This window comes from Glycine max, chromosome 18 (genome assembly GCF_000004515.6).
Source record: "Glycine max cultivar Williams 82 chromosome 18, Glycine_max_v4.0, whole genome shotgun sequence".
Taxonomy (NCBI): Eukaryota; Viridiplantae; Streptophyta; class Magnoliopsida; order Fabales; family Fabaceae; genus Glycine; species Glycine max.
The window spans coordinates 1,456,157-1,476,186 of record NC_038254.2 but is presented as its reverse complement, the minus strand read 5'-3'; the positions used below and the strand labels follow the sequence as shown (position 1 = coordinate 1,476,186).

Genomic DNA, 20,030 nt, shown 5'->3' with positions numbered 1-20,030 from the left:
GTGATGTGCTTGGTGGAATGTAAGGATTTATGCTCTTTATTGGGTGTTGTGTTCTATTCTATGGTTTTAAATTGCTTTTGTTTGTTTGTGATTGTAGAAAGTTAAGAACTATAGATTTTGGGTTTGGGATGACGATGTGAAGAAATCATTAAACAAGGACTTTGAAAGTAATGGTGGCGGGGTAATATGTGGGTTGTGGAAGTAATGTGGATGTGAATCATTTGTTGTCACAAATGGAGGAGTTGAATTGAAGGTTACAACAAATGAAGAAATAATTTATTTGTATGAGGAACAAATCATGGAGTCAAATAAGAGGTTGAGTAAAGAAGAACATCAATCTCGAGCAAATTCTAAAATTGTTGCTGAATATATCAAGAAGAACATCATATTCTTGATACCCTCCTTAGTTCTTTTAAAAAAATATTATGAGTTCATTGATTTTAATTAATTATTTTTTGTTGAAAATATCAAAAGCTTAATTAATCCGTAGAGAGCTGAGAAAGGAAAGAGAAATCCTTGCTAGTGGCCCAAAGCAATAAATGCTTGTTAGGAAGACTGATGAACCCAAATAAAAGCCCACGAACAAGTGAGCAGGGTAAGGAAAATGGGCCGACCGCTAGGGTTAGGTTAGTGGATGATGCAAGACACTTTCTTTTTCTTTTTCTATAAAATCAAAACCCTACCCTCTATTAAACCCTAACTATTTCAGTTGTTCGGCTGGCTATAAAATCCTCTTAACCAGTTGTTGCTGCTGCGTTGCACTTCAGTTTACAGCTCCCGAAAATGGCTCCTCCAAGAGGTAATTTTCCTTTTAATAAGAAAATGTGGTTTGATGATTTTGGTTTTTGCATTTGGCATTTGGCATTTGAACTAGATGATATGGTCTTTGGTGACGTAAGAATGTTGTGGTAATAGTTTTTTTTTTTTTGTTGTTGACAAGTGTTTGAATTTGTTCAGGTCGTGGTGGTTTTGGTGGTGGCGGTGGGTTCAGGGGTGGTGGTAGGGGTGACAGAGGCAGAGGAAGGGGCGGTGGAGGAAGAGGAGGAGACAGGGGCACTCCCTTCAAAGCTAGAGGAGGTGGCAGAGGTGGTGGTGGCCGTGGCGGAGGCAGGGGTGGTGGCCGTGGTGGTGGCAGAGGTGGAATGAAGGGAGGTAGCAAGGTTGTGGTTCAGCCCCATAGACATGATGGTATTTTCATTGCCAAGGGTAAAGAAGACGCTCTTGTTACTAAGAATCTTGTTCCTGGTGAAGCTGTTTACAATGAGAAAAGGATTACTGTTCAGGTTTCTTTTCTTTCTCACCATTATTTGTTTTTTCTTCTTAAGTACTGAACCATGGATGCATGAATTGATAGTTTCATTTTGCAGAACGAAGATGGTTCCAAAGATGAGTACAGAGTTTGGAATCCTTTTCGATCCAAGTTGGCTGCTGCCATCCTTGGTGGAGTTGACAACATATGGATTGTAAGATTGTGTCTTTACAACATGTGCTATGTTTAGGCGAAGTTCTTCAAATCACACTTCATTTTTTTAAATTATTTGTCTTGTGTCTTATGAAGAAACCTGGAGCCAGAGTCCTTTACCTAGGAGCTGCTTCTGGAACCACTGTTTCTCATGTATCAGACGTTGTTGGCCCTGTAAGTAAAATTTAGAATTTAGAATTGCATAATCTTAGATTTGTGGAATAGAAGTGCTGATTATAATGTGTTATTGTTCTTGTATGAAGACTGGAGTTGTCTATGCAGTAGAATTTTCCCATAGAAGTGGACGTGACCTGGTTAATATGGCAAAGAAGCGAACTAATGTTATTCCCATTATTGAAGATGCTAGACATCCAGCTAAGTATAGGATGCTGGTCGGAATGGTTGATGTCATATTTTCTGATGTTGCTCAGCCCGATCAGGTTTGGTTTTAATTTCTTACAACATATCTCGAGTTTGGTTTCAGTCTCGTTTTTACAGACAATACATACTACCTTTCCATAATACTGATGTACTTAATCGGCAGTGCCATATGATTATTGTTTGTTTAATTTCAATTCATCTACTATTTCGTTTGGTTGCCAAATATTAGCCAGCCATCTACACGTGTATATTTTTGTTGCATTTTCTCTTTTACATTTGTGTATAACTTTCGATTTTCAAAATGAAAGAATTTTTAAAATCTCAGTTTAGAGTTCATTTTGTTGTTTTTCTTTTAGTTTCTCAAATTTGTATTTTACAATTTTCAATATTATTTTTTTACTTGCATGTATTCTGTTAAATTGGAATAATCTGTGCATATGATGAGTTACTCGGATTCCCCTTCAAGACATCATGGATGATGCAGACCCGAGTTTCTGATGCGCATAATTTTCTTTTCCTTTTTGCTATTATTTTATTGCTTTAATTTTTTAAATTGACAGCAGTGCTGGATTATCTTTTCTTAGCCTGTTTATGGCCCCATTTTGAATCTATAAGTACTTTTTTTTTTTCAATTTTATGTATGAGAATGTGATATAGTGGAGATGGTTAACTTCAATTCTTGGAGTGGATGAAGGCAAAGAGAAAGGATTTTGTTTATACACTGTCTTTGTTTTTAAATCCCCCGGCTGGTCTAGGGGCTGCAAATTAGCAAGGTGTTACAGGTATTGGGGTGGGCCGTCAGATATTATAAGCAGCCTCAATTGGATTATGGTCCAGAGAGTGTGATGATGTGTTATGATAGTTTATATCTGCAGCTGGTTTAAGAGGAAAGTGTGGCTGTGGTTGGAGTGGTGCATAGGTTTTATATTTGTGGATTCCTTTTTACATTTTCTGGAAATGAATTATATTCTATTTGAAGATAAAAGCTCCTTAAAACATTATCAAACCACTATTTTTGAAACACCAGTTATATTCTATGTATCAGTTTCGTTTATGATTTTTGGTGACCATTGCAGGCAAGGATTTTGGGGCTGAATGCTTCATATTATCTGAAAGCAGGAGGTCATTTTGTTATTTCAATCAAGGTATGTTCAGACATCTAATCATGTTTTTATAAAACTTTATTGAGTAATCAATATGGTAAACATTTTAAAAAAGGGTGACCCAGTGCACATGGTCCCCACCTAGTGAGGTCTAAGGAGAGTAGAAGGAATCAGGCTTTTACCCTCTAAGGCTGTTTTTAGAATTTGAACTTGGGACTTTCAGGCCTCCAAACAACAAACATATGGAGGTGTCGAGGCTTGCCCTCTATTGAAAACATTGGAAAGAGAAATGTTTATGATTACCTTGAATTAAGTGGTTTAGTTTCTTCTCTTATGTATTACTATGTCTTAACTATCTGCTAAATTGTTCTCACTTGAATTCATTTGTATGTTTAGGCTAACTGCATAGACTCCACAGTCCCTGCCGAGGCAGTGTTTGAAAGCGAAGTGAACAAGTTGAAGGCAGATCAATTCAAACCATTCGAGCAAGTCACCCTTGAACCATTTGAGAGGGACCATGCCTGTGTGGTTGGTGGATACAGAATGCCCAAGAAGAAAAAAGATGCTGCTGAGTAGATTGCTTTCCGGTAGCCAGTAGGCTTAATGTCATTTCAGGAGATTGTGTTAATTTTGTTTTGAAACCTCGGTTATCAAACATACTTTGTACCTTTTCTATAGTAGTAATGTAGTCAAGTTTGCCTTCAATATTTACCGTGCTTACAGTAAAGAAATAACATAATCTACCCAAATTACGGTCTTAACGGATCGAGATGAGACAAACATTTCTGAAGTATTGAAAATCTATTTTACAAACTTGAATAAATTGAAACCTGTTAAGAAGATTTTTAAGTGTGACGTCTTCTGAGTCTTATTTTCTCTATTTACCAAAAAAAGTAGTATTTTATTTCTTAAGCTACTATTTCAGTTAAAAGAGAATATAAGATTAGTTGTCCATAAGCATGACAAACCAACGTGCACTCGAGGTACCGTTCCACCCGAGTTTTAGATGTGGGTAAGGGAATGGATATAGTATGTGTATCCAAAAATAAAAATAAAAAAGACATTTTTTTTCTAAAAAAAACATAAATATTATCATCTAATATAAACTCAAAAATAAAGTTTTTCTTTTTCTTATTTTTGACGATGAAAAATAATGTTATTAATTAATAGTTGTCATAAATGATAAATGTATAAGCCGTAATAAATGAATGACAGAGAAAATTGGTTGTAGCTGCTTGTCATTTGATTGTAGGAGTACTACTCTAGATATAGGAAAAGCTGGCATAAAAGTCTTGCCTTTGTTTTGTACTCTAGATGGGTTGGGTTGGGTTGTCATTGTTGGCATAGCAACAAGTTGACACTAATCTAATCACCTCCTCTGCCTCTCTTTGTATTCTACGATGGACACGCGCGGCCACGATGAGGAGGAGCCACCGAAACCTGTGGTTCTGATCACAGGATGTTCCACGGGAGGGATAGGCCACGCGCTTGCACGCGCCTTCGCTGAGAAGAAGTGCAGGGTGGTGGCCACCAGCAGGTCGCGGTCGAGCATGGCGGAGCTGGAACACGACCAAAGGTTCTTTTTGGAAGAGTTGGATGTTCAGTCCGATGAGAGCGTGCGTAAGGTGGTTGATGCTGTTGTCGACAAGTACGGTCGCATCGACGTGCTCGTTAACAACGCCGGTGTTCAGTGTGTGGGCCCACTCGCCGAGGCTCCTCTCTCTGCCATCCAAAACACTTTCGACACCAATGTCTTCGGTCAGTATTCTTTATCTTAATTGGAATTTTGATGCTATTTGTTGGATGGGATTTGTTGTTAATCTGCCATGTTGGATTAGATTAACCAAATGAGTTTGTTTTAGATTGATTTTAATCATTCTGCAGATGGCTTCTGTTCACTACAGTTACTCCTAGCTAGATAAATAATGCATTTTGGAACCAGCCACTCTATTTAAGTTGCTGTTGCCTGTTTTCATTCTTATTTGTCAATTGTGGCCTCAAAGGTTATGCGCAAACTGAATTAGTACATGTTTTGGAACTCAAAAAGTACTTTTACTCCTCAAACTATAATGTTTGATTTTTAGGTTAAAAATTATTTGAGACAAAAAAGTAATTTTGTCAGGATCTTTGCTTTTGTTTCTATTTTATTTTTATCTGTTTTTTGAAACGCACACACAATATTTTTAACTTTCATTCAAGCATGCACAAATTCTTATTTCTTTATTTTGTGTGTTGAAATTCAAGAATGTACATTGGATTTTCCAAAATCACATTCACAATTTTTATCCAAAAATTGCCTTGGTGTACAAAACCATGAATTGCTTGTTAAACTTGATGCTATGTTTCATCGGGCATACGCATGCAGGTTCCTTGAGAATGGTTCAGGCGGTTGTTCCTCATATGGCAACTAAGAAAAAGGGGAAGATTGTCAATATTGGTAGTGTTGCTGCCTTGGCCTCTGGACCTTGGTCAGGAGCTTATACAGCTTCTAAAGCTGCTCTTCATGCTTTGACAGATACATTAAGGTATTTTTCTTCTTCAAACTTGCGTTACTCTACACCTGTGCTTCATTTCTGCATCAAATCAACTAGAGGCAACAGTAATTGGCTACAGAAATCCACCTTGTTTCTATAGAAATTGTTGGTTTGGTATGAACAAGCTTTTAGGCTTTGGTTGGTCCAGATCAATGTGTTGATTTCATGGAAACTGCAATATAGTGGAGTTTGTAAAACTCTATATATGCACTTCAAAGTCAAAATCTAGTGGATGCAAATGCAACAATTAGGGATTCGGTGGCTGGCCTTTGTGCCAATTATTTACATTTTATCTAATTGTTCTCATCTTTAACACGAGCATGTGGTATACAGACTGGAACTTGGACATTTTGGAATTGATGTTGTCAATATTGTCCCCGGAGCTATCAAATCAAACATTGGAGATTCTGCCATAGCCAGCTACAACCGCATGCCAGAATGGAAATTATTCAAGCCTTTTGAAGCAGCAATCCGAGATAGAGCTTATTTTTCGCAGAAGTCCAAAACAACCCCTACAGATGAGTTTGCTATAAGCACTGTAGCTGCTGTCCTTAAGGAGAAACCACCTGCATGGTTCACCTATGGGCATTACTCTACTGTCATGGCTATCATGTATCATTTACCGATCTCTGTTAGAGATTTTGTTTTGAAGAAAGCAATGAAAGGCTGAGCTATAGTTAGGTGGTGCATCTATCTTTCCACATGGACACCTTATAAAGCATTTACTTTACCTTTAGCAACAGAAGAGATATTTTCTATTTAGTTCCATTTTATCATATTTTAGTGAACAAAGTTTTTGAATAAAACTTGACCAAACTGAGGACATAGTTTCTTGAGAATGTGTCTGAAACTTTCCCATTCTTTGAACATAGACCAGCTATACTTTTTTTCTGCATTTGTTAGTTTTTCTCAACATTATAAATGTGTTTTTTCATGTTTGTATGGTTGCCCACCTCATAAGTTTGACTTACACGGCTCTTATGATAGGAATGGAATTGAATTACATCCTCAAAAACTTCTTAACTTGAATCCTAATTTGGAGCGTGACAGAGACAGACAGCCTCATGTCCCCTTCAGTTATTAAAAGCACAAATCTGGTACAGTTCCTGCCACTGTTCCAAAACAGTAATGCACAATGCAGAGTTGTGCAGTTCTGCTTATTGCTTGCTTCCTCTTTCCGAAACTTCGAGGGTGGATTATGACCTCTTTGCAAATTGCAATCCTTCAATTCTCAAACTGGATAACGATGACAATATATGTACAGATTTAGTTTAGTATGAAACTGTATCGACAGTCTAGTTGATGTTGGAGTTTCAGCCCATTTATAAAATACTGCGAGTACTTTTTATCCCCCCCGTCATCTTATGACTTAAATAGTAATAATCACAGAAAGTTATTCTTTATAGAGGGGTTCATCAAATAATTTGATTAATTGATTCTTTTTATTTCAAATTAAATTAGTCGTATTTAGTTTGGCTCTCAAATAGAAAAGAAAATTCTGAACCAAGTCAATGTTTCCATCGATTTTTTAAAAAACTTTCACATCATTATATTTTAGACAACTCAAACCAACACTACACGATCTTAATTTTGAATGGTTTTTACGATCACCAATCTTTTTGCGCAGGAACATGCAAGCTTATCTGCAACCTCGGCAGCAATTACTGCAGCGGACTTTCCAGTGGATGTTTTCTGAGAGGAATCTTCATTGTCAAGTATCTTCCGCATGTTGCAAGCCTCTTCTACTTGTGCCTGTGCAACCTAAATATCCTTAAACAAACATTTAAGCATAATAAAGTTCAAATTTGTCGTTGCGATTAGCTAAAAAGCCGCAAACATGTCCAAATGCCAATAATGAAAACAGACTCAACAAGTAATACGCGGCATTAAAATATTAACAAGAGATTTTTTACTCTCAAATTGTGTACGGTGCTTTCACTAAGCAATTCTTTAACCAAAACTGTTTATTCTTCATAAATCAAGATTATTACACTAACCTCCGTCAAGGTTTATGAAACTTAACGCAAACACCCTATCTTGTTTCAGAAATTACACTGATCTTCCCCATTTAAATTTCATCAGGCAAAGCATCTCCTCCTATTTAAACATCTTCCAGACACAACTCTTTATATGCAGAAGAGGTACCATAAGAGAAATAATTAAACCTACATGAACACCTTCATGAAAATTAACTCTTCATATGCATGAAAATAAACTACAAGGAGAATATTCAGAATTACTTCCTAGGGATATATGCAGAAGAGGTACCATTAGAGAAGTAATTAAATGGCAACAAACCAAGATAAATGAACAAAATATGACAACCTTCTGTGGAAAAGAATCATGAAAAGTACGTACCTGCATCTGTGTACGAACATTCTCTAGTTCAGATTCCTAATACAAAAATCCACAAACAATTGAAAGACACAGTTAGGAACAACCGAAAACTCAATAAAATACTGAAAATATTGAATACAAGTGTATAACTTACCTGCTCATGCAAAGCTTCTTTTAACTGAGATACAAGGGCTACTCTGCTTGCTTCAACTAATTTAAGTTTTCTATGCATTGTTTCAAAACATTTTCCTCCTCCTCTAGTTCCTTTGCTAAAGTATTTCTCTTAGGATCTTTGTCTGAAAAAAGAAACAATATTAGAACTCTAACTTCCATAATTAAGGTGTTACTTCTGTAACTCTGTTCTGCTGTATGCTTACCAACAGAGCACGCGGTATCAACATCTTTTTCCAACTTCCTCACACGCTGAACAGAAGATTTGCACTTACTCATCTCTGCATCTTCAGCGGATTGCTCACTGAGCACCAAATGAAATGCAGACACTATTTTTTCTGCTGTACCTCCTATGGACAGTTTCTGGCATCAAGACAATATCAAGGAAGTGAGATATGAAAGAACCATAGCAAACCTCTATGAAGGATGTAACTATCTAACATCAATGATTTAAGTATGAAATGGGGAGAGGAAGGATGTAGTTGCAAAGGCCCTCAGTAACTCAGTCTCACCGATTTGATGGAGTGAGAATCCCTTTTCGCAATTCTTACAGAACGTGATCGCTTTTTGCCAAATTCCAATGGTGGAGGTGCATCTTCTCCAAGCATCAAATCTTTAAGGTTCCTAGCCTGGGATCCAAACACTCTCCTTTGCTCCCATATTTCAATCTAAAGTTAGTAAAGAACTAAGTTAACAGATCAATATCATGGTAAACAAATCATATGATCAGCATTTATACACCATATCTAGAGTTTCAGCCATGCATGAAGAACTATCTGCTATGATTTTATATTCAATTCTTTTACACCCTTTCCCATTTAAGTATTCAGTTGAAATACTTGCATCACATAGTGTAAAAAGGGCTTACCAATGTAGATACCACACGCTTTCCATGATCATCACCTTTCTTGATAACATCTTTAAGTGCTGCAGGAAGAACCTTCCAAAACTCTGTCACAAATTCATTCCCTTTACGCTTACAGTTCTGCAGAATGTCATTTGCAAGATACAGAAGGAGGACCCTTTGAATCATCTCTGATTTGTCAAATTGTTTTTTCCAAGTGGCAACAACCAGTTCTTCTTTGCTCCGGTGAAATATACACCAATGTGATAAAGCTATATCAAACGTTAAAGACAACAACTTACGTTGCATTAATGACTAATACACTCAACAAAAACAAACAGAAGCCTTTTCCACTAGGTAAGACCAGCTACATGGATCAAATAATGTCATTGTATTCTGTTAACAATTAATAAATTCGTGCTTTCAGAGAAGCTAATGTGGTGGCTGATTATCTAGCTTCAGTGGCTTATTCTTATAACATAAGTTTACATTTACTTGCTGTTCCACCATCTCGGTGTGTCAATTTTCTGTTGAAGGGTGTAATGGGTCTTCCATTGACCCGAAGAACTAATATGCTAAAAGAATAGTAAAACAAAGCTATGCTACTTACCCAAAAAATTGTTAACCGAATTAACATACTAAAGCAAGTAAGCAACATGGCTATATGAAACACCTCAGATTCCAGAAATAAATTTTGTACTCGCACACACACACATAATGAATGAATGAATGAATACAAGAAGCTTTCTTTCTTGATTGCTTTCTTAGTTACTTGAGGATACTTTTAATGCAAATTAGTTGAAGAAGAAAGAAAGACGCGTTACTTGAAGAGAAGAGGTTTTTTAAGTTAGGGTTCTTCGCCTATTTTATTTGGCGCAAAACCATGAAAATTGTTTCAACGCCGCAGGGTGGATGATACGAATACGATACTCCGTAGTAACTAGTACTAACAATCTTTTATTTTTCAAAAAATACTTTATTTTATTTATTTATTTATTTTTATTATTATTATTATTTCTACGAGTAAATTGTGCATTTTTCATGTTTGTTTCATAGTAGTTGTACAAACGCACGTAATGAAAAAAAAAATAAAGTTGTGTTTGTTTTTTCGTTTGAGTCTCTAAACGGGAGTAGAAGTTGCACTGAACTTACTGTGAGACCATTACAAACGAGGGTTCAACTAAACTTGAATTGCACATGATCCGACTTTTAATGGGAAGCAACTATAGGTTACTTTTCCGTTAACGTTCGTTGGATCCGTTAGAAAGATAAGGTTTTTTTTAAAAATTTCAATAACTCCTTCCAGCAATTACCTCTAAACAACCAGCATTAAACCCATAATTATTTTCATTATTCCTTACCTGCCAAAATTTAAAGAAGCCATATCTGACCTTTATTATAACCCCTCAACATCCATTTGTTCCTTTGCAACAATATCAAATGTACTTTTCATCCAAATAATCCAAATAAGTTTCATTCTGTCAAAAGTACTTTTACAACAAAGTATCCAAACATAAAACAAGTTACTTTCAACTTACTTTTATCTATAAACTTAAGTTAAAAAGTTATGTTACCTTAAACTTAACTTTGTAAATTATAATCCAAACACACGCTAAAGACATTTTTAATAGAAGATCAAACTTTGTGATCTAAGTCAACTTTTTGGTGCACCTTGCAATACTATATCATTCTAGAGATCTTTCCAATTTTTTGCTTCAATAGAAAATCAAGCTTTGTGATTTTAAACCACTTTTTGTAGGTCCTACAATGAATTCACCTTCTAATATTTATTTACACTTTTTATGAAGAGAGACATTATAATATCATTTTTTGAAAACACATGCAGATCTTGCTTATTCTTGTAGAAGAACAGATCTCCACGGTGGAAATCAATCCTTTTACTCTAGTAATAAATCTTAACAAGATCAGATCTTGCATGAAAGATTAGATTGTAAGAAAAGTTATTGGAGATGCTTTAAAGATTCATTGACTTGAGCAACTATCAGGTTTTGACACTCTATTGTTGGAACCCAAACTATCCCTACACCTATTGGTTTTTCATTTTTTGGTTACTCAAGAATTTTTTCCTAAAAATTCCCTGATCCTTTCTTGTGGTGTAAACCTGTGATGTTCTCAAATTCAATCTACACACTTTGCAACAATATTTTATTAAGAATATTCATGTTCATGCTCAAATTTGTATTCTAAATGGGTGACATTAGTTTTTTTTTATCATAAATACTCATTTCAGTCTTTGAAAGTGTCAAATTCTGACATTTCAATTATTGAAAGATGAAAAATTATTTTTTAGTCCCTTAATATTGAAAAAGTGTGACAAAATGATTTTACTTTTAACTCTCACAATTTTGTATACACGACATCTTTTGACCAAATAGGAATGTACATGTGTGTTGCTTAGTCGGGGGAATGAGTAGGATGAACTTTTTATCACCCAAAAGTTGAACTATTTTGTTACCCTTGAAGATTTCTTGTATTTTTTTCTTTTCCCATTTTTTTACTGTTGCTATCCCAACTTCCCTCCCATCATCTCTTTTCTCCTCTTCCCTATATCTTCTTCTCTCACCAATGGGCTTATTGCAATTAAGGTTGAAACAGGTTAAAAATTGGATCCCAAAAGCATACTCCTAACATATAAGGTTAAAAGGGATTTTTTTTTCCCTTTTTGCGCTTGATTTTGCTCCATTGAATTCTTTTTTGTAAAATTGATTGAGTGTTCTTGTAGTTCAATCAATTTCAAGCAAAACCCATACTTAAACTTGAGTAATTGCAAAAAACACTCATTTATGAAATTGTTGCTCAAACCAAACGTGTTCCTCTTTCATTTTCTTCAAATTTCTCGCTCATTGCTCAATGATTTTTTTAAATCAATCAAGGGCTTTTGTAGATAAACCAATTCTTAGCAAGTCATATATTAGAACTTGATTATTTGTTCAAAAATGAAAGAATTTGCCAAAAAAAAGTGATCCAGCGTATTGTTGTGCAAATGATGTTTGTTCTTTGTGTTTTTTTTTTTCCTTTTTTTATCAAACCTTTTGCAAAATTGGTTATGGGTTTTCCCCCCTTCACAAGATGATTAAAATGCATCCCTTCCCACTCCATTTGGTCGCCAAAAATGGTTGCAGCGTGCGGTTCAGTTCACGGGTCAACCAGATCTATTTGCTAGCATCCAGGTGAAAAAGATGAACTGCGTGAAAACAAATTGGAAGGGAAGCTGGGATTGTAACGATAAAGAAATGGGGGGAGAAAAAATAGAAGAAATCTCCGAGAGAGACAAAATAATCCATCCACTTTTGGCTGACAAATAAGTCTCTTACTCATTTTGCTAACCAAACAACACATATGTACATTCTTTATCACAATTTAATCGAAAAGTGTTAGGTAAAATCGTGATAGTTAACAGAAAAAGTTATAGAATGATTTTATTACACTTTTTAAACATTGAGAGACTAAAAATTAATTTTCTATCTTTGAAGGACTTTTAACACTTTTAAGGAGGGAAATGAATAGTTAGTCTTTCTTTACTGATTTACCTAGGGAGCCACAGGCCCACAACTCTCAACAAACAAATACAACGTCCTTAGTAGTAGGGATGTTCACCGTGTTGTTCTTTTTTTTTTTAGTTTTCACCGTTTAGTTTTCATTCAGCTTAAGTGGTTTTTGACAACAATTAAATTATTATAAACTTCATAAAAAAATACATTACAAATCATTAGTTAACTAATTATGCAGTATCAATATTATATATAAATAATGCAATATAACTAAGATTTCAATACAAAAAAAACCACATACTATCATTATAAAAAATGAGTTCCAGCTTAAGTTATAGAAAAGATAATTTAAATAAGAATGTAAAAGAAAATTAATATAAATTTAATATGCAATTTAGTTAGATTTTCACAATAACAACCAAAATCAAAAGGTTTAAATAAATTTTTCATACCTCAAAAATAAATTATTTTTAAATTATTATCTAAAAAAAAATTTTTTATCAAATAATTACCTCAAAATTTTTTGTTTCAAGTTATACCATTAGTCACATTTCAGTGACGTGATTAAGTAGTAATTTGAAAACACCATATTTTTTATGGATGAAAAACTTATATAAGTCATATCAAAACCAAATCACAATAAACATCCATGCCATACTGTACCCAAAATAACAACAAACTTGCGATACATTCTCCCAAACGGTGGATAAATTGGCGAGTCAACCCATACAAATCAACCTTCCTACGGTGCTAGACTTGATGTCAAACAAACCACGTGGCTAGAAGAAATCTACTATGCTCAATCAACAGACTAAAATCAATCGACACTCAGCATAAGAAAATACACGGATCAAGAAAAAGCCAGCTACCGAAAACAAAATTCGTGGCTAGGAATATAAACATATTCTAACGTCAAATTTTTCCATAAAATTTTAGGTAAAGGTTCGCTCAAGCCTAGTTCAAACAGTGGGGAAAATCTATCCAACCCCGGTAGCTCTTAGTTCACGACTTCTAAAACTAAATAAATTTAAGTCTCAAGCAATGCAATTTCTTCCCGAGACAAAACACCACCAGATCTGCCAAGACATTCAAAATAATCCCATACCACTAATTAAAATATCCAAATCAGTAAAGGCTGCAAGGGAAGAAGATTTGCAGGCTAATGGCCTATCTACTGCCTCGCGCTTTTACCCTGTGCTGTAAGTTTTGAGGCAACTTGCTCTTCAGACAAAGGTAGATAGTAGATCCGAGGAGTGGCTGTGGTTTTGCGAAAGAGATCATCCAGAGTGACAATGGGTGGGTCAACTTTCTCAGGAAGGGGTGGTGGAGATGGAAGCCGTTCTCTTGCTACTGGTGGGGGTTTTGACAATGGTGGTGGAGGTGGGAGAGTAGCTGGAACTGGATGCGGCTCCCTGTGCAGACGAGGGGAAGGCTCTGGCTGTGAGGGAGGTGCAGGAGGAACTGCTGGGACAGTGCTGACAGATGCAGCCTGAGTAGGAGGAGGTTCTAACTTCATTTTCACTTCTTCAGGATCAACATACTCAGCAACTAAGAGACGCCCACCATTTGGTGGCCATTGCAAATTATATACAGCATTCCGTGTCTCAATGGCTTCATCCACAGACGAGTACTGATTCACCAAGAAATCAACAAAAGATTACTTAGATGTCAGAACCGTGTCATAATATAACAACATCACATGAAAATTTACAGTTGAAGGAAGACAGCAATAAGAGTTATCTTACAGTCACATAGCAATGGGTCTTTATTTGGTCCATCCAGAAGCTGCTGACATTCCCAGTCTTACCAAGAAGTTCTTGCACTGCTTTTAGGGTAAATGGACGGAGAAAACGATCAATCCTGAGGGAATTAGTTGGGGACCTTTGTGGTGGTGGAACTGCCAAAGATTAAAAAAAGACTATTTAACTTGAAAAACAGAGACAGACAATACAACACATGCCACTATGACAACAAAGTAATCCATAAAAAAACATGCTGTACAACATAGACAAAATACACCCATGTAAAAAAGCGCATGACAACCAACAAGTCAACAACTAAGTCTTATCTCAGTAAATGCACAAGTGCATGAAAAAATCAACCAGCAGGTAGTTGTCCATCTTAAAATAAAAACCTCCACAAATACATTTTAGAGGATAAGATATATGCAACTTGTGCTTCAAGAAGTGTCCAGGATTAAAATCTGAAGGTGCCAGGAATTTATTTATTTGAGCCACAAAGCTAGGAATTGAAATTTGATCTCCATTAACACCACCATTACACAACAAACAGGAGCATTAGTTCTTAATAGATTTACCCTAATCACAACAATGTTGACTTACCAATGCGTTCTTTAGGTGTATCATCAGTTGCAGAGGAATCAGACCTAGAGAAGTTGCGTTTCAAAGCAATTGGCTCATCTCTAGGTGTAGTAGCAGGCCTGGGAGTAGTGCTTTGTGCATCTGGACCTTTAACTGTTTCAGTGTTCCACCTGCGTTGCCTTTTTGCAGGCTCATTGTTCCCAACTGATGCTTGTTCTGTGACAAAATGTTCCAAACAATACTGGATGGTAAAAAATACAAAGAAGAAATAATAACAGCATGCCAGTAAAGCAACATATAGTGCCTATAATTCTTTCTTGCCCTTCAGGAGTACAACCAATAAAAAAAAAAGTGTCAATTTCAGACAATATATTGCTTACCATTAAATTTTCGTTTCTCTGTTGGAGCAACTGGACTAATGTCAATATCTTGGTGGATATCACTTTCTCCTGCAGACAGACCATCTCCAACAGCTATAGTACTACTTTCCTCCTTCACAATAGGCTCTTCAATCTCTATTTTGTCTTTAAGTTCATCAACATTAAACTTAGAATCAATTTGCTTAGTCTCAGGCAAATCCTCTTCCATAGAATCATCACCAGAACTTCTGTCCAAGTTCAACTCTTCGGGATACCCCACATCATCGCTGCTATTGGTCTTGTTCATGTCTGGACTTAAAACATTATTGAAATTTTCTTCAACAGATGCCTTTTTCTCATGCAGCCCTCCAACATCCATTGAATGTGATTCATCATAAGAAACAGGTACATCATTTCTGGATGATGGTTCTTCCACCATCTCTGGCTTAACAATATCTTGTTCTAATTTGACATTATCAGTAATTATAGTATCCTTTAGTTCATTCTTTTGATTAATTGACAGAGAATCAGTAGAAATAGAATCAGATTTTACTTGAGACCCTAAACTAGGGTTGACCTCAGATACCTGGTTTTCTGGAACAGAAGAGTCGGGCACAGGATCCTCATGCAAGGGCTTGATGTCACAATCCAGCTGGGGCTTTGAGTCCTCACCATCCAGCTGCGCCTTTGACTCCTCATTCTCCAGCTTTGCTGCTGAATCCTCATTATTCTTTTCTGCACGATAAGAATCCTCAGCACTGGCCACTACTTCTGTTACTACACTCTCATTAACTGTAATGGTAGTCTTCTCCACAGTAGAACCATGGGCAATTGCCTCCTGTCCCACATTTGCAGAATCTCCACCAGCTGGCAAGCCCTTAGGTTCAACCTCTTGATCTATGGCTGACACACTATTATTAATGTCAACTTGGTTGGTAACACCATCCTGCTTGTCATTCTTATTGCTGTCGTGATCCACAACCTCCGGAATCTTTTCCACATTTTCTATTTCAACAGGATCAACTACACCGCTCTTGCCCTTTTCAGCAGTCTCAAATGTTTTGGCATTGTCCCTGTCAGTTGAATCAACCATTTCAGCATCCACAGTAACCGCCTCTGAATCTTTTTCCCCATCTACATGACCATCGAAACCATTGGCCTCATCCTTCTCAGAAGCCTCGTCAGCCTCCCTTTCAAGACGAAGGACTTCATCCAAACGCTTGACCAAATCATCCTTCAAACCCTTGATACTTAACTTCCTCCTCTTCAGCTCATCTTTTAGCTCTGTAACCTTCCACTGATTAATAGGGCGGTTGTCAAGAATCTGATATTTTGACGACATTATGTCCAAACGCAAATCACCTTCCCTAACCTGAAGCCAACAATCAAATTCACAAAAACCAAGAAACAAACAACAATCAATTCCAACAATCACAGTGTTCATCCTAAAATCACTGTACACTGAACTGGGTGCGGATGAAAAAAAAATACTAACACATACAAACTATTTATTAAAATTTAAACCACACTGAAAGAATTTGGTGCAGAAAGAGAACTGGACATCAAATTGATAACGGCAAGATCTAAGGAAACCATGAAATTTCAAACAAAAAATAACTTATATATAAAAATACATTCATATATGAATTACTAAGCGAAAGAAAGAGAACGGAGAATTACTCACAATGATAATAGTTTGCGGAGAATCGAGAAAAAGGAACGCTCACGGAAACCCTAATTTGAGAATAGAAAAAGAGGCGCCAGAGAAGAAAAAACAGAGAGGCATCGAAGATTCGAGTCCCGAGGCGAAGAACCAAACCGAATGCACTCTCTTTTATTACTCCTATCCCTTTCTCCCTGAAAACAACGAAGCAGAAAAAAAAAAAGGTCGAAAAGAAACGAAAACAAGAGAAAATAAAATTCAGTATCAGCAAAATGTTTTATCCAAAACAAATGTAAAGAAGAAGAGGATGAGATTTTCAGGAGTGAGAAATTGCTTCTCCAAAATCTTTTCTAGGGCTTTTTTTTTGTTGTTGTTGTTGTTTGGTTGAGGGTTCTTTTTCTCTTTGGCGATTGTGTGCGCCTTTTGTTCCGTTCCGTGAGGGAACCCTGAAGTAATACCAAGTGGGTCTCGGTTCCACAGCGGTTGCTAACATTAAGATTTTCTCGTTGTGATTCCGATAATGCCCCTAACACGTGGCTGAAAGATAATCGAGAATTTCATCTCCCCGTGCCTGAGCTGGGCTTCTGTTTCTTATTTGGGCCGACATATAAAAGTTCTAATACCCAACACAGGAGGGAAGTTACTATTGCCCTATTAAAATTGCTTCTTGACTCCTATCAAGGGGCTGAAGTTTTTTTATTCCAAGAATATCCTTTATATGAAATTGTGATTTTATTGAATAAAATGTATAATGAAATTGTGATTCTTTTCTTTATTAGTTTTCAACCCCCCTAACACAATAGAATCACAATTTTATCGTAAAAAAATTTCCACGCTAAATATAACAACAAATCATGATTTCATTGTTATATTTTGCAACACCCCCACTTAATCCAACGAAATCACGATTTTATGCAGCCAAATATCCATGCAAAAATGTGATTCCATTATGACAAAGGAGTGCACAACTGTGAATGTTCATGGCGGCATAGTTATGATGGGGAGGAGTTGCGCCCATGGAGCCTCAAAAGTGGAGATCATACACGAGTAGGGACTTTTGTGCAATAGTGATGGTAAGGCTGGTAGTGGTGTGCGGCATGGAGGAAATGGGATAGGGATTCTAGATCTGGTCGGGATTAGGTGATAATAGGTGGGGGGGGAGTGGATGAGATGGTAGGAGAAAAGGAAGTAGGAAGAAGGAGGGGCAAAATATACTTTTCCATAGAGAGGTTGGGACCACTAGCAACACCCCAAGAGCATTCTATTTTTATTCATGACAGGGCCTTAGCCCAAACTAAAAGTTTCTAGAAAAAGAGACACTTTAGCAAACATATGGTAAGGATGAAAAATGAGAAACAAAATGAAAGAGATGAAAAGGAACACATTGAGACAAACAAAATTTAGCTAGTGCATCTATTTATTGAGTGGATTCACCATAAGCATGATTTTGTTGGAAAACCAAATTGGACAATTACTTCCTAGACCCCTTAATTTGCTTCCTGCATCCCATAGGAATTTTAAAACAATTTGAATGGTTCAAAATGCCCTTGAGTGTCTCTTATACCTCATTCCTTTTCCTTTGGGAGCCGAGACCTTCCTCAACCCCTTTCTTCTTTATTTTCTTTTTGCACCTGACGAAGATAGCAATGGCATGTTGTTGGTGAATTGACTGGTATGGTTGTTGATTTTAAGCATTCTCCAAAATATGTAATCCAAAAAAATCTCTAATACCTTTCAGATAGTTGAGCTTGTTAGATACAAAAAAACAAAAAAAAAACACTTCCAAAAAAGCATTTATGAAATTATGCTAACATAATTCATGGTTACCTTTTCCAGAAAAAATGCATTCCAAAAATTCAATTTAGGAATAATGTTAACATGATTTTGGAAATGTTTTTTTGGAAGTGGTTTTTTTTCTTTTTGTATCTTAGGAATTCAGCTATTTGGAAAATATATGCAAATTGGAAAAAAATAGTTAAAATACCCACTTCACACTCCCTTTGCCTAAAATGTATACGAACCACTCCTTCTGCACACCTCAATAATGCGTCAACGAAGGAGAAATGAGAAAGAAGGTAGAAATGAAGTTATAATAAGGTCAATTTGGATATATTTAAAATTATGGGATTGCATTAAGTAATTTAGAGGTGTAGGAAGCAATTGCCCCCAAATTGCCACTCACAATAACAATCCGCGTGGCTTGGCCCAATTACGCTCTCAATGAGTTGCCATTAGGGGTGGGAATAGGCCAGGCTAGACCAAACTTTAAAAAACCTGAGCCTAGCCTACGATTAATTTTTGAGGCCTGAATCTGGCCTATAGCCTATCAAAAGCTTTTATTTTGGCTCGGCCTGACCTTTTTAAAAACCTAGCCTGGCCTGATAGCCTTTTTATATTTGTTTGCTTTGACGTAGGAACGTAATAGGAAAGTTAATGGAAAAGGAAACGTTAACAAAAAAGCCAATAAAAATCATGGGTAATATAAAGGGGTACATAATTCACACCTAAATGGTAATTAAAGTCTTACTTGATTATAGGAATGGAAGTTATGGAGCAGTAATGTATAATCAAAGTCTGCTGGTTTCAAAAAAAAATTAATTGTACCCAAAAAATAATATAAGTATAAATTGGTATCAACAAATAATATAAATATATATACATATATATATATATATACATATACATATATATATATATATATATAGGCCGACCTATCAGACTTATAAGGCTTTTTAACAAGCCTAAGTCTGATCTATTTAATTTAATAAGCTTTTTAAAAAAGCTTGAACCTAACCTCTTAATTAAATGGGTCAGTTCAGACCAGACTTTATGTAGGGCAGGTCGTAGGTCCATGTAGGTCGGTCTGGCCTATTCCCACCCCTAGTTACCATACAGAGAGGACAAACATCGGATTGAATAATATCTTGAAGGGCTTACTAGGCCTAAGCATTTGATATTTTCGGAGTTAACATTTGATATTTTTATAGATATAATTATTACTTTTCTTTTGAAAAGAAAGTCCTTAATATGCATAATATCTTGAAGGGCTTACTAGGCCTAAGCATACCACATGTAAAATATTAATAACACTTAATATATCTATAAAAATATCAAATGTTAACTAGTGTTCTTAGAATATTATTTAAAAGATTAAAGAATTAAAAATTATTGAGATGTACAAAATTATCATTTATGACTTTTTTATGCTTTCTTATAATCTCCATCATAAGTATTTTTTTTCTTTTAGTTTTTTAACTAATGTTTTAAGGATATTAGTTAGCAAAATCCTATAAAAATTAGTGCGGGCCATAGAATTTAAAATCACCTTATAATTTTTTTGTAT

General features: G+C 35.9%; 3 protein-coding genes, 1 non-coding gene and 1 pseudogene across 5 annotated transcripts; 3 read left to right on the top strand and 2 right to left on the bottom strand.

The window, feature by feature from the left end:
• The first annotated feature begins 641 nt into the window (after positions 1 to 641).
• Positions 642 to 3,651, top strand: LOC100789137 (rRNA 2'-O-methyltransferase fibrillarin 2). Its single transcript, XM_003552068.5, has 7 exons — positions 642 to 799; positions 958 to 1,283; positions 1,368 to 1,463; positions 1,559 to 1,636; positions 1,726 to 1,902; positions 2,920 to 2,988; positions 3,343 to 3,651. The coding sequence occupies exons 1-7, from the start codon at positions 784 to 786 to the stop codon at positions 3,520 to 3,522; spliced, it is 942 nt and encodes a 313-aa protein (XP_003552116.1). The 5' UTR covers positions 642 to 783; the 3' UTR covers positions 3,523 to 3,651.
• On the top strand, positions 2,275 to 2,345 carry LOC113000285 (small nucleolar RNA snoR60). The gene has a single exon (XR_003265576.1). It is a non-coding gene; the product is annotated as a small nucleolar RNA snoR60 (small nucleolar RNA).
• Positions 3,652 to 4,157: 506 nt separating the features above from the next.
• LOC100789660 (short-chain dehydrogenase RED1) lies at positions 4,158 to 6,883 on the top strand. Of its 2 annotated transcripts, XM_003552069.5 has the most exons (4): positions 4,163 to 4,704; positions 5,312 to 5,471; positions 5,814 to 6,161; positions 6,468 to 6,883. In XM_003552069.5, exons 1-3 carry the CDS (start codon positions 4,347 to 4,349, stop codon positions 6,148 to 6,150), a joined length of 855 nt encoding a protein of 284 aa, XP_003552117.1. In that variant the 5' UTR covers positions 4,163 to 4,346; the 3' UTR covers positions 6,151 to 6,161; positions 6,468 to 6,883. The 2 variants fall into 2 exon arrangements, with proteins under 2 accessions (XP_014626244.1, XP_003552117.1); XM_014770758.3 differs by lacking the exon at positions 6,468 to 6,883 and having other exon boundaries at positions 4,158 to 4,704; positions 5,814 to 6,316.
• A 150-nt stretch (positions 6,884 to 7,033) lies between these two features.
• LOC100819438 (regulation of nuclear pre-mRNA domain-containing protein 1B-like) lies at positions 7,034 to 9,497 on the bottom strand (annotated as a pseudogene).
• A 3,743-nt stretch (positions 9,498 to 13,240) lies between these two features.
• LOC100786288 (apoptotic chromatin condensation inducer in the nucleus) lies at positions 13,241 to 17,152 on the bottom strand. Its single transcript, XM_003552062.5, has 5 exons — positions 16,709 to 17,152; positions 15,046 to 16,396; positions 14,687 to 14,881; positions 14,090 to 14,241; positions 13,241 to 13,974 (listed from the first exon to the last, which is right to left on the bottom strand). Exons 2-5 carry the CDS (start codon positions 16,364 to 16,366, stop codon positions 13,516 to 13,518), a joined length of 2,127 nt encoding a protein of 708 aa, XP_003552110.1. The 5' UTR covers positions 16,367 to 16,396; positions 16,709 to 17,152; the 3' UTR covers positions 13,241 to 13,515.
• Positions 17,153 to 20,030: the final 2,878 nt, after the last annotated feature.